General features: G+C 33.2%; 1 protein-coding gene and 1 pseudogene across 1 annotated transcript in view; both read left to right on the forward strand.

Moving 5' to 3' along the window:
• The window catches only part of LOC121366187, a 5,661-nt pseudogene extending 452 nt beyond the window's left edge, over window positions 1–5,209 (forward strand).
• Window positions 5,210–10,592: 5,383 nt separating this feature from the next.
• Window positions 10,593–12,192, forward strand: part of LOC121366186 (cyclin-dependent kinase 14-like) — a 45,277-nt gene continuing 43,677 nt past the window's right edge. Inside the window, 1 exon segment of the mRNA XM_041490733.1 lies at window positions 10,593–10,682. Coding sequence (XP_041346667.1) covers window positions 10,593–10,682 — 90 coding nt within the window.

The raw sequence follows: 12,192 nt of genomic DNA on the forward strand, positions 1-12,192 counted from the left end.
TAACAGTTGGTCCATGCAGCTGTCAATGCTATCACAAACAAGACTAAACAAACTTAGAAGGATGCAACTATCTACTTGACCCTTTAATCCTGATGAGGACTGTGCTCAGCTATTATACAATCTGGGATATCACATGTTAAATATGGAGTGTTCATCACAAACGACGAACTAGAACCGAAATGTTAGACATAAATTATGCAGTAAGATGCTTCGCTTTACAAAATGTTTGCTGCTACAGGTCAATATTTGACTACATTGGTATAACACTTTGTTATTTTTAAACAACTTAGATTCAAAACACCAAGAGAGCCTCAGGTAACAGTAACAGCTGGTGCAGGGAATGATATTCAGATTTCATTATCAAAACGACTATATGAAAAGGATAGCAAAGATATTACCTCTAAGTGACCAGAAAAGGATCTCATCCTTACCTGGAGCAATTCTTTTATGTCAAATAGCAATGCTATCTGCTAAGAAACTAGGAAGTCATAAAAAAAATATTCCAGAATGGACAGTTATTAATCATTAACTTTTAAATATGTACATGTCACTAACAACTCTTTGACAGCAAGGTGCCTGTATGTATCAGAAGAAGACAAACGGTTATCTCAGTTGGTTTTAGTGGATACCCTGAGAGTATAATCCCAGAGCTGTTCAAAAAGTAACTAAAATAATTGTTTCAAAAGGCTCATACAGTAAGTAAGCAATTTTTATAATCCCAAGTACTTATTGTTTTAGTTTGTCATGCTGAGTATGTATGCTATTCTCAGTAAGGGAACTCCATCAGTTAAGGCTGTAACTCTCTATGTCACTAATATCCTTGTAACATGTTTGCTAAATTGAGTTGTACAGTCTGGAATAAAGGAAGTTGTATATCCTTAGACATGGAAAAGGTAAACTTTATGTAGCTATTCTCGAAGAATACTACTGCTGCTCTAGCCCCCAAGTATATACTATCTATAAACATATTAACATCCAATCACACAAATTTTTTATAGGGAAGAGGATCCTATTAAAGAAACAGCAAGAGAAGTAATAGAATTAATGGTCAATGGAATATACAATATAAAGGATCCAACAGAAAGTGGACAAAAATTACGGTTAAAAGAGCATTTCAAATAATACTAACTGCTGCTCTAGCCCCAAAGTATATACTATCTATAAACATATTAACATCCAATCACAACAATTTTTATAGGGAAGAGGATCCTATAAAGAAACAGCAAGAGAATAATAGAATTAATGGTTCACTGGAATAAACAATATTATGGATCCAACAGAAGGTGGAACAAAATTACGGTTAAAAGAGCATTTCAAATAAACTACTGCTGGGCCCTGCTCCTAGCCCCAAAGTATATACTATCTATAACATATTAACATCCATCACACAGTCAATTTTATAGGAAAGAGGATCCTATTAAAGAAACAGTAAGAAAAGTGATAGAATTTGGATAAAGTCCTGGACTAGACCATAATACGGATCAAAAAGCAGGTGGAAACAAAAAGTGGAAATGGTTACACATTTTCAAAGTACACTAGAAGCTGCTCTATACCCCAATGTATATTATCCATTAGCTTATTAAAATTAATAAATACAATATTTATAGGAAGAAATAAGAAATTTGAAGAAGTAAAGGACTTGGAATTGCAAGTCAACGAAAACCATAGCAAAGCTCATAAGAAAAAGACACCATCTGATGACTCTACAAGTATTTCTATAAGTGCTGAAAATTCTAAACATACTGAAGATCTGACAAACACCAGAATACAACTACTGAAAGATGTTTAAAAAGTGCAGAAAATTATAATTATCTTAGATTCTTAACTTAATTAACATGTATCCATGCATTGAACATGTAAATTAACATTTCTGTGTGCTTAGTATTATGCATATAATATAACAATTATAAAAAAAGGCTGCCAACTGTACTCAGCAGTACATTATTCTAATATTGTGCTATAAAGGTGTCCTCAGTGAGATACACTAAAACATTAACATTGTTTTATTACTTTAGTGTATCATTTAATATAAGGATTGAGAAATCTCTATATATAAAAGGAACATTATATCAACTATAGAGAATTTGTTATATAGAGATTTATGTATCCTCATTACTTACTATAATATACAATATATAGTATCATACCTGTATTGAACTCCAGCCATATCCAGTAATCTTCTACTAGCAATCATTTCTTCATTATCATGATATTTATCACTGACAAACAAGACTTCATTAATACCAGACTGGATAATCACTTTAGCACATTCATTACATGGGAATAGAGCAACATTAAATACATCCTTTAACATCTGCTGTGTTCTTATTAAGTATGGCATTTAGTTTCAGCATGACATACTAGAGAGAGAGAGAGAGAGAGAGAAGAGAGAGAGAGAGAGAGAGAGAGAGAGGAGAGAGAGAGAGAGAGAGAGAGATCAGAGAGAGAGAGAGAGAGAGAGAGAGAAAGAGATGGAGAAAGAAAGAGAGAACTAGTGTAATACATTTGATCACGTCACTGGTTACCGTAAGGGTATTTAGTATCTAATCTTCTCTCAGCTTTCTCGTGACCATGGTAACTCATCATCACTACATCCATTAGGCATACCATTGTATCCAATACCTACTATCTTGTGATCAGGATTAACAATACATGCTCCTACCTAGTAAGTAAACAAAAGAAATTACATAAGATATTATGTTAACTAATATCACGTAACCAGATTCTTTCACCAAAGAATGAGAAGATCTGCTACATGAGATTACATGTATATATTACAGATATATCAATCATTAAACATGATACTAATCATTATTATAATAATTAAGATGCTGTAATAAGTTAGTTTAATGAATTATTTTGAAAACCCCTTGTGACTTTGGGTCTTTGCTTTCATGTGCTGACAAAAAATGCTACTGCCATAAGTACTCATCCCATTCCAAATAGTCTGTTCTCTTAGTGACAACAGGTATGTTTTCTGATTGCTCTCTTCTTTTCTACACTTATTTTTTAAAACACCATTAGCAAGTGGTTTCCATGTTTTAAATAAGGAGGTGTTTATTCATAAGGAGGTGTGTTGTCACTACTCTGTCAGGGGTTCATCTATCGTGATGGCTGCGTCTGCTGTTGTATTGGTGTGTTGGTTGTTGTAACAGCAATATTCCTCAATTTTGCTCTCCACAAAGTAGAAGAAGGTTAGTTAGACCTCTAAATAATAGTAAACACAATACTTACCTCACATGTAGGACATGTTGCTGTTTATTACAGAGTAAGTTAGTCACAGTGAGATAATCTTTATATAATAATATTTGATTGATTGATAGGGTGGTGCTCTTTTGAATGGTGTCTATGGTCCAGGATTTCATCTCATGGTGCCTTTTCTAACATCCTTTGTCTCAGTACAAGGATGTAGCGTCACACACACGTCTGTTTACTTATACACAGATGCTGAGTCAGCATCTATTTGTTTTTGTAATGTACTTTATCTTGTAGTTTTTTATATTTACAATTAAAAATTATGTTTTTCTTTAAAAAAAATACAAACTCATTTTGTATATTTGTTTAGACTACTCTACAAACTGATGAAGTTAAAAATGTCCCTTGTGGTACACAGTGGCGGTGTCATGATTTATTTTGATAGAGTAGAAGTTGTTAATATATTAGACACAGATAAAGGTAATTAATGTTACATGTAATATACAATATCATTACATGTAATGTACTAGTACATTACATGTATTGTATTATTGTATATTTATACATGATATACTACATATACTAGTATATTAATAATAATGTACTAAGTATATTAATATAATGTAATATACTACTATATTACATATAATATACTACTGTATTACATATAATGTACTACTAGAGTACATATAATATACTACTATATTACATATAATGTACTACTATATTAATATAATGTACTACTATATTACATATAATATACTACTATGTTACATATAATATACTACTATGTTGTAATATAATATACTATAATTATAAGTATATTATTACATTTTTTATTTAGAATCTAATCCTGTAGTTAAACATGATACACATGCCAAATATTTATGTAGTGTACATTAGTACATTACTATAGTGTGCTTATTGTGTGGAATTTCTACATGTTATATTCACAAAAACCATTCCTAAATAGGCGTGTCTCCACCTGTAATGGACACATCCAATACCAACCTGCCTCCATTAATTACTTTTTATAGTTATTGTGTTTGTAATTTATTTTAGTTCATGAGGGGTTGTAACGGAAGTATACAGCTGATTATGATAAAACACTCATTTTAATAAAGTACTCACGAACTAAATCAGGATTATATTATTACATAGATTACATCATAACTAGTTCATCTCTTATAGTTCTGTAGCTCTCATTCATTACAAGAAGTATACATTGAATATTTGGTAAAATAACTTGTTAAGAAAACTATATGTAATGATACTTACTTCTCTCTTTTCCTTGACACAGATCAAATTGATGAAAAATCTTAAAACAGCTTTACAAGAATGATCTCGATAAGATGGCACCTGGACTGTCAGTACATTCTGTAAGAGTTACCAAACCTAAAATCCTGAACTATTCGAAAGAACTATGAAACTAATGTCAGTGTTTGTATTGTAAGTGAGATACTCTTTCTCTCTCTACCACAGGGAAGCTGAGAAGACTAAGTTATTGATATCTGTCCAAAAACAGAAAGTAATTGAAAAGGAGGCAGATTACTGAGAGAAAGAAAGAGTTATTGGTATGTAAATTATTATAATGATGTCATAATTGTTTATTATGATGTCATTATATGATGATGTCATAATTGTTATTATGATGATGTTTTAATTGTGTGTATAATTTATTAACTACAGAGGCAAATAAAGTTGCTGAAGTGGCTAAGATCAATATGATCAGAAAGTCATGGAGAAAGAGAAGCAAGAAAGAGATGTCTCGTATTGATGATGAAGCTTACTTAGCTAGGACTCAAATCACAAGCTGATGCCGCATTTTACTCTGCTCAAAAAGAAGCTGATTCTAATGCAGTAAGTCGCTGGACATCCATTGAAGATAACATTTAATGATATCTCTCTTTAGCTCAAGCTCACTCCTCAATATCTACAATTGAAACATATGAAAGCATTGACTAGTAAAACTAAATTCTATTTTTGTCCTAAGCATTCCCTACAATGTTCATGAAAGAATGGGACCAAACCACAGTCCTTCTCCCCACCCTCCTCTGGACGATGCAGTTGGTGCTACTAGTGGCAAAACAAAATAATTAATATATTTTTAAAATTAGGTTATTTTTGTTTAGTTTATCTTCATATATGACAAAAATATTTAGTTAATTTTCCTAATAACAAATTTTCTTGAATAGATTGTGTTGATTAAAATCAAACAATGAAAAATTTACTTGTAAACTAACTTATTTATAAAAACATAATGACTAACTCAAACTATTCACTGTCCATTTTTAATAAATAAAAGTATTGTCTATTATAATAATGCTGATTATATAAACACACAACACATAACACAATGACATTTCATCACAATAATCCTATGGTTGAAATCAAAAAAAATAAATATAAAACTTCATTACATTAAATATTTTGAGGGGGTAGGGACAAACTAGTAACAAGACTACAATTTGAATAAAAGATAATGATAAATCTTTTGAGTTAGGGATAGGACAATGCACAATAGAGAGATATATAATAGAATGACTAATAACGAATTAATTCATAATAATTACTGGAGTTGTCAAGCTATAAATAAATTACTACTAGTTTGGTAAGGTATCACACAGATCATGTGACTTAGAAGTCATATCACATGACTACTAGACACTGGACGGTCCTCATGGGAATACTTTCAGCTGAAGAGATAGATAAAGACAATAATAATGTAAACAGTTCCTACAGTGTGACTTACTGCTTGCTACTGCTCATATCCTGAGGTGACCCAGAAATTTCTCTTATTGAATTTAATCCCAGGGGTATAGTCACTGTTAGGAGAAAGAAAATTTAATACAATAAAGTATACAGCTATAGTTTTAAGAGAGAGAGACAGGAGAGAGGAGCATAAACTCACTTTTAATTGGTAGGATATGGAGTTATGAGCATTGTAACTAACTCTTTTCCATCACACTCAACATTGATACGACATTTTGAGGAGTCTTAGAAGGATCATGACACTCAACAAAGAAAGCTTCTCTTAATGGATATGACTGATGATGAGACATAGATGATAACTCTTGATCTGTTCCTCTTGACTTAAAGCCACTTGGTTATAACGAAACTAGAAAAGAGAAAAGAAATAAGATACAACACAACAGAGAGTATACTATCATACTAGTCCTTCCCACGTTTTGACACTTCCCATTCTGTAGTTTCTGATGAACCCTGAAATCTTGAGTACTTGACCAGAGAAGACAAACCCTTTCTCTTCCAAAGTAAAATCATGAGGCATAACATGTTTCTGCATTGCCTACAGAAAAGAGAGACAGCAAGTAATATCCTGAGAGGGAGAAAAAAGACTCCTATTCTTACCATTTCAACTGTTTTCAAGCTCATAGCTATGTAGACCCAAATTCGGTATTAGTTAAATACTGATCCACGATCACTAGGACGAGCTACATAGAGGCAAACCTCAGTGGAAGAAGAGGATATGGGATAGCACTCTTTGGAGCTTGAGGAGCAGAGGCAACAACCACAGCAAAAAGAGTAGGGAACTTGAGAAGATGTAGAAAAGGTACACACGTGTGGTTCAACTGTGAGATCAGATTTTTGGAACGACAAAACTCTCTCGCAGAAGGAGAAGTTGGTCCATTTTCCTGCCACAAGATTGACAGTAGTAGCAGAGAAAATAACAATCCTCCTGAAATGGGAACAAAATCAACGTGATAAGATACTGGTTAACATTAGGATTGCCTCCTTAACCAGCCCACTAAGAGACAGACTCACCGGTAATGTTTCTCAGAGGGAAAATGCAGTGCGTGAGGCAGTGTGAGTTTAATCTCACAATATCTCTTGGTTTTACAGCTAAAGAAAACAGATTGGACTCACAAAAATATAATTAGGTGGGTAGCGCGTGTGTCCAATGAAGGCTAGCTGCCAATTACACTCAAGAGTTCTATTAGGATCAATAATCCAGTATTTTTCATGAACTTTAAGTCGAATATCATGATCTTTAGAATGATAGCCGAGTTTCATCTTTATGAATCAAGAAAGATTCACTGGGGAATGAAGAAATGTCAATAGGAGCTTCATAAGCAGCTAATAAAGGAGAGAAAAAGATGATGTAATAATTTTGTAATCATTTATAATACTGACTTTGATCTAGTACTATTTTTTGTAGTTCGTCAGTTGAAGTTTGTCTGTCTAAATATTGAGATAATCTAACAGCTTGTTCTTTGTCCTTCAATAAATGTCGGAAAGAAGCTCGACTAACTTAGAAGATCCACCATAGAAGCCTGGGGAGAAAAGAGAGAGAGAGAAGAGTAATAACTCTTACTACCATCATATTTTATAATTTACTTGTCTTCGAGTAACTATTAGAGAAAGACAAATTGAACAGGTCTTTTTGCCTGAGTAGCTGATGGTTCTTTCTAGTAACACCTAATGTATACATATATCACAATGAACAAATTACAGAGAGAGAGAAAGAGAGAGTTACTTACAGCTGACACTGGTAAGCTAACAGTTGATCCATCCATACCGATCTGATAGGAACCACGGATGGTAAGAAAAACTAGATGATCTAAAATGTTGCTCGCTACTAAGAACTGATGGAAAATATTTAGCCATATTTTCTTTATATAATAGGCTCCTTGTCTCGACACCTTTTCTCTGTGACTACAACTCTTTCATTATTATAGAGTATTGTTGCTAAATCATAAGCTGTCAGGCCATTTGCAGCAGAGAGAGCAACCAGAGCAACAGTATGTAATAGACAGACAGTAATACAATAATAACAACAATTAATGCTACTATAAGCATATTTTAATGACTGACCTTGTTCCTTAGTAGTATAATTTAACTCTGTAAGAATTAATACTTGAATAACTTCTACAACACTGCAAAATGGCAGCTCGATGAATAGGATAGTGATTAAACTAAGGGAGAAAGAATAAACAGCTAATTTATAAGACCATCAATATAACTTACATGTTCTTTTTTATTAATCATTCAAATAGATCTTTATCTCTTAAAAGAAATTCTATAATTCGGATTGTTACTAGTAACAGCATAGTGAAGGGTTTGTGTTGCCACATCTATCATCAATACGACAGTCGGCTTTATAGCTAGAGATATAGATTGACATACTTACATAACAAGCATTTTAAACTAACTCAATTAATAGCTTCACATTGAAAATGACCTTTCATACATGCAAATGAAGAGGGGTCTCCTCCAAATTTTGAGGGCTACGGTCAATCATCTCAGGATCTCGACTTAATAGGAACTTAGCAAATTCTAAATGATTATGCTAGCAGCTAGATGGAGGGAAAGTAAGTAAGACTGTAGGTGTGTAAGATAGATAGATAGATAGATAGATAGAGAGAGAGATAGATAGATAGATAGAGAGAGAGAGAGAGAAAGAGAGAGAGAGAGAGAGAGAGAGAGAGAGAGAGAGGATAAGCAAACCCAATTCAATCTTTTTTTTACTTTATTCCAATCAGATAATGGCACATTTCTGTCAAGTAATAATTTCACAGAATCAACAGATCCAGTAGCACATGCTTCATGTAACAATCCCTTCTCATTACTAATATTTCATTGACTTCATCTTCTTTCTTCATTAATAAGAGAAACCACTCTTCACTGAAAGAAGAGAGAGAGAGGAGTGAGTGAATTACAAGTAGCACTTAACATACCATGTTAATTAACACGTTAAAAAGTACATAACATATGATAACAGGTTATTTTCCTCTGTAAATAGTATAGGATAGACGTGGTCTTAAGAGTAGGCAGACTATAATTCACTTAACTGTACTCTATGTTATGAAAACACTATCAATACATGACATGATGTCGTACTACATAAAGAGATCAGAGGGATACAGTTATCAGGTTTCATGATCATATATCACTCTACAGCTATGCACACATGTAGTAAGTATATAGGGTGACAGTTACTCATGCTGATTGACTTAACTTTCTACTACAGCCCACAAGAATGTAAATATATACCCACAAACTTGGAACTTATAAATAAAGTCAAAAGGAGGGGCTTTTTCATTCAAAGAGGTCAGCTACAATAGTGTTCATGTTTCGGTGTCTATTGACAACAATACAAACTTCATCAACAAATCACTCACTGCTAATGATGTTTATGTACACAACCACAAACACATAACAAAAAGTAATACAACATTAATATTAAGGAAACAATATTATAATGTATGGAAGACTTCCTAACACTAAAATGTAATGTAAAGGTCATTGTTAACTAAACAAATGTTATGAGAAGAACGCAAGAAGAAAATACACTGTCACATCACTACAGCTGTTACAAATGGTCAACAACTTATCAAGGCTGTTGCTATGGAGAACAATCTAATTATAAAGAAAACTTACAGCTTTTCAGATGTTGTAATAGGAACTTTGTTTGCTTCTGCCCATCAATAGGGGGTCTGGAGTGAAAGAGAGAGGACTCACAATATAGTAATGAAAACATGAGTTGAACATAATGTCAAACGCATCAACAACATATAAAACAGTCCATTATGCGAGGATAAATTGAACCAGACAAATCATTACAGACAAACACTTTCAGTGTTACTAGAATTCCTTAAGTATTGTGTTAATAACAAGACAACTGCACAATGACAACGGTTGATGACAACATTAGTCGGACGTTATTTACCATTATTACTGCAAAGTTATTTTACGTAAACATTAAAGAGAGCAAACTTGTCACATTGACTATGTGCTCTAAATATTAAACATTATTACTATCTAAGGCTGTCCCCGTGCTAATACCAGCCAACATCCCATACTTAAAATGTAAAAGTGGTTAAATAAGAGTGAGAATTTAGAAACCGTTAGCTTCTTAGCCTTTAAATTCAAGGAGACAAACTTATTGGATGCTGTTTTACCTAGTAGCTAATAGTAGATTCTAAAGTAATGTATACTTAAAACAAACTTTTCATAAGCACCCCCCGTTATCATTGATACTTACCTGTTTTGTATTGCGAGAAAGAAAGGTACTCCTTTTAAAAAGAGAAACAGCTTCCAAGTTTTACTTTTAAGATAAAGAGGCGGAGAAGATAGATCCGCTTTGATGAGAAGCAGAGGAAGAGACCCAAGCCCCCACCAACCTTTTGTGCCCTGGTTATGTCAGTAGGGTGGAAGTCGTCATTTATCAAAACATTCGCTGATTCGCACACACGTAACGTCATAATACATGACGTCACAATAACAAATAAAGAATGGCCTCCGTTCCAAAGGAAGAAACAGCTACCCCACTACTTCAGTGAGACCAGGATACTCCATTTCTCGTTCAAATGTAGGTCTGAACAAACTATTACCAGATGCAAACAAAGGCTCAGCTTCTCCAATGACTAACGAATATTATGATAGCAAGCCCTAGAAGGGATACAGCAAAGAAATGGAGCGTATATTTGATGGAGACTGGTGAATCTGCAGCTAATGTTGTGGACAGAGTGAGTAAATGTAACTGTGTTCGTATATACTAGCTATTAAATACACCAAAAATTAGGTCATTACATATTGTGCAGATTTTTTCAACACACACTGTCTACATTCCTATAGTGCATTCTATACTCTAGAGATGTGTTAATGTTACATAAAATATGGCTTTTTTACTGGTATTTAACCACAGTGCATATTGTATTGAATTGGGCTTGTTTGCCTGTTACATGATATAATGTTGTGTTTAATTTAAAATACTTGTTACATTAACTTTATTTTAAGTCAATATGATGTATAATGTATGGCAACTTATTAGATAACTGCATTAAATTTTAAATAACTACATTATTTTGATCAGTTCCACCTAGAGATCATATATACAATCATTTCCCAGTACATGAATATCAATCTCTTCACTAAACATCAAACATACACATTAGTTATAAAAGGAATTATGAAATTATTAATCCTCCCTCTTTATTTTTTGTTTGCAGCATGACGAAACTGTCTTCAATAACATGTCATTATGGACATGTACAAACTGTTTCCGTTATATTGAGGATGGATGTCATTGATATTAACTGTACATCAAAGGTAAGAAGTTATTAAATTATGCTGTAAAACTCACTTTATTTATTAAATAGCGCGGCTTTACTCCACTTCATGAAGCTAGCGCAGAAGGTCATGTTAATGTTGTCCTACTTTTGCTTGCCATGGGAGCTTTTTTTAAAGCTAGAAGCAAAGAAGGATGGACAGCTTTGATGTCAGCATGTTTATAATGTCACTATGATGTTGCCTAGATATTGTAGCAATTGTGTTAGATGTCATGCAACAAATACAGTTTAGTTAAAGCCATTGTGAAACTGCATGGATTAATAACATTTTTATACAGCATAAATTTAACAGCTCTCATGTTGCAGCATGGAAAGGTAACACAAGTTGATAGAGCTACTGCTAAAGTAGGATCTGTCATTAAGTATGGAGACACAGTACTAAAGAAACAGCAATGCAACCTACAACTAACTTGTTCTTCTAGTATGGAAAATCTGCATTGGATATTGCTACAGCCGAAAAGCAACATGAATCAGTGACTATGAACTCAAGCAGCTTCAGTAGAGTTAAGCTAAACTAGAAACATTGTCATTGGTATGTCATATTTTAAATTTGTTCTCTGAAGGATTCAGAAAAGCCGTTTGATAGGATTTGTGCCCTTGAATGTCACTTACGTATGCTCCAAGAGAATGACACATCAATTTCATAACACAAAGAGGCTGCTTTGTCTGAATAAAAGAAGTAAAGCACATGACATGTTCAGTCAAATGAAACAACAGTTACTGCAAGAATATCACAAGCAAAAGATAAAATTGCAATATCTGAAAGAACAATCTAGTCTTTAATCAAACCAGAATGTAGCAGTACCTGAAGAGGCCAAAGAGATATCTAGAAACCAGTGTACAAAAATGAGAAATCGTGATGCCCAGTATTCAAGTGTCAACCTCATTCTCCCACATTTTAAAAAGA

The sequence above is a fragment of the Gigantopelta aegis genome, unplaced genomic scaffold, assembly GCF_016097555.1.
Source record: "Gigantopelta aegis isolate Gae_Host unplaced genomic scaffold, Gae_host_genome ctg4959_pilon_pilon:::debris, whole genome shotgun sequence".
Taxonomy (NCBI): domain Eukaryota; kingdom Metazoa; phylum Mollusca; class Gastropoda; order Neomphalida; family Peltospiridae; genus Gigantopelta; species Gigantopelta aegis.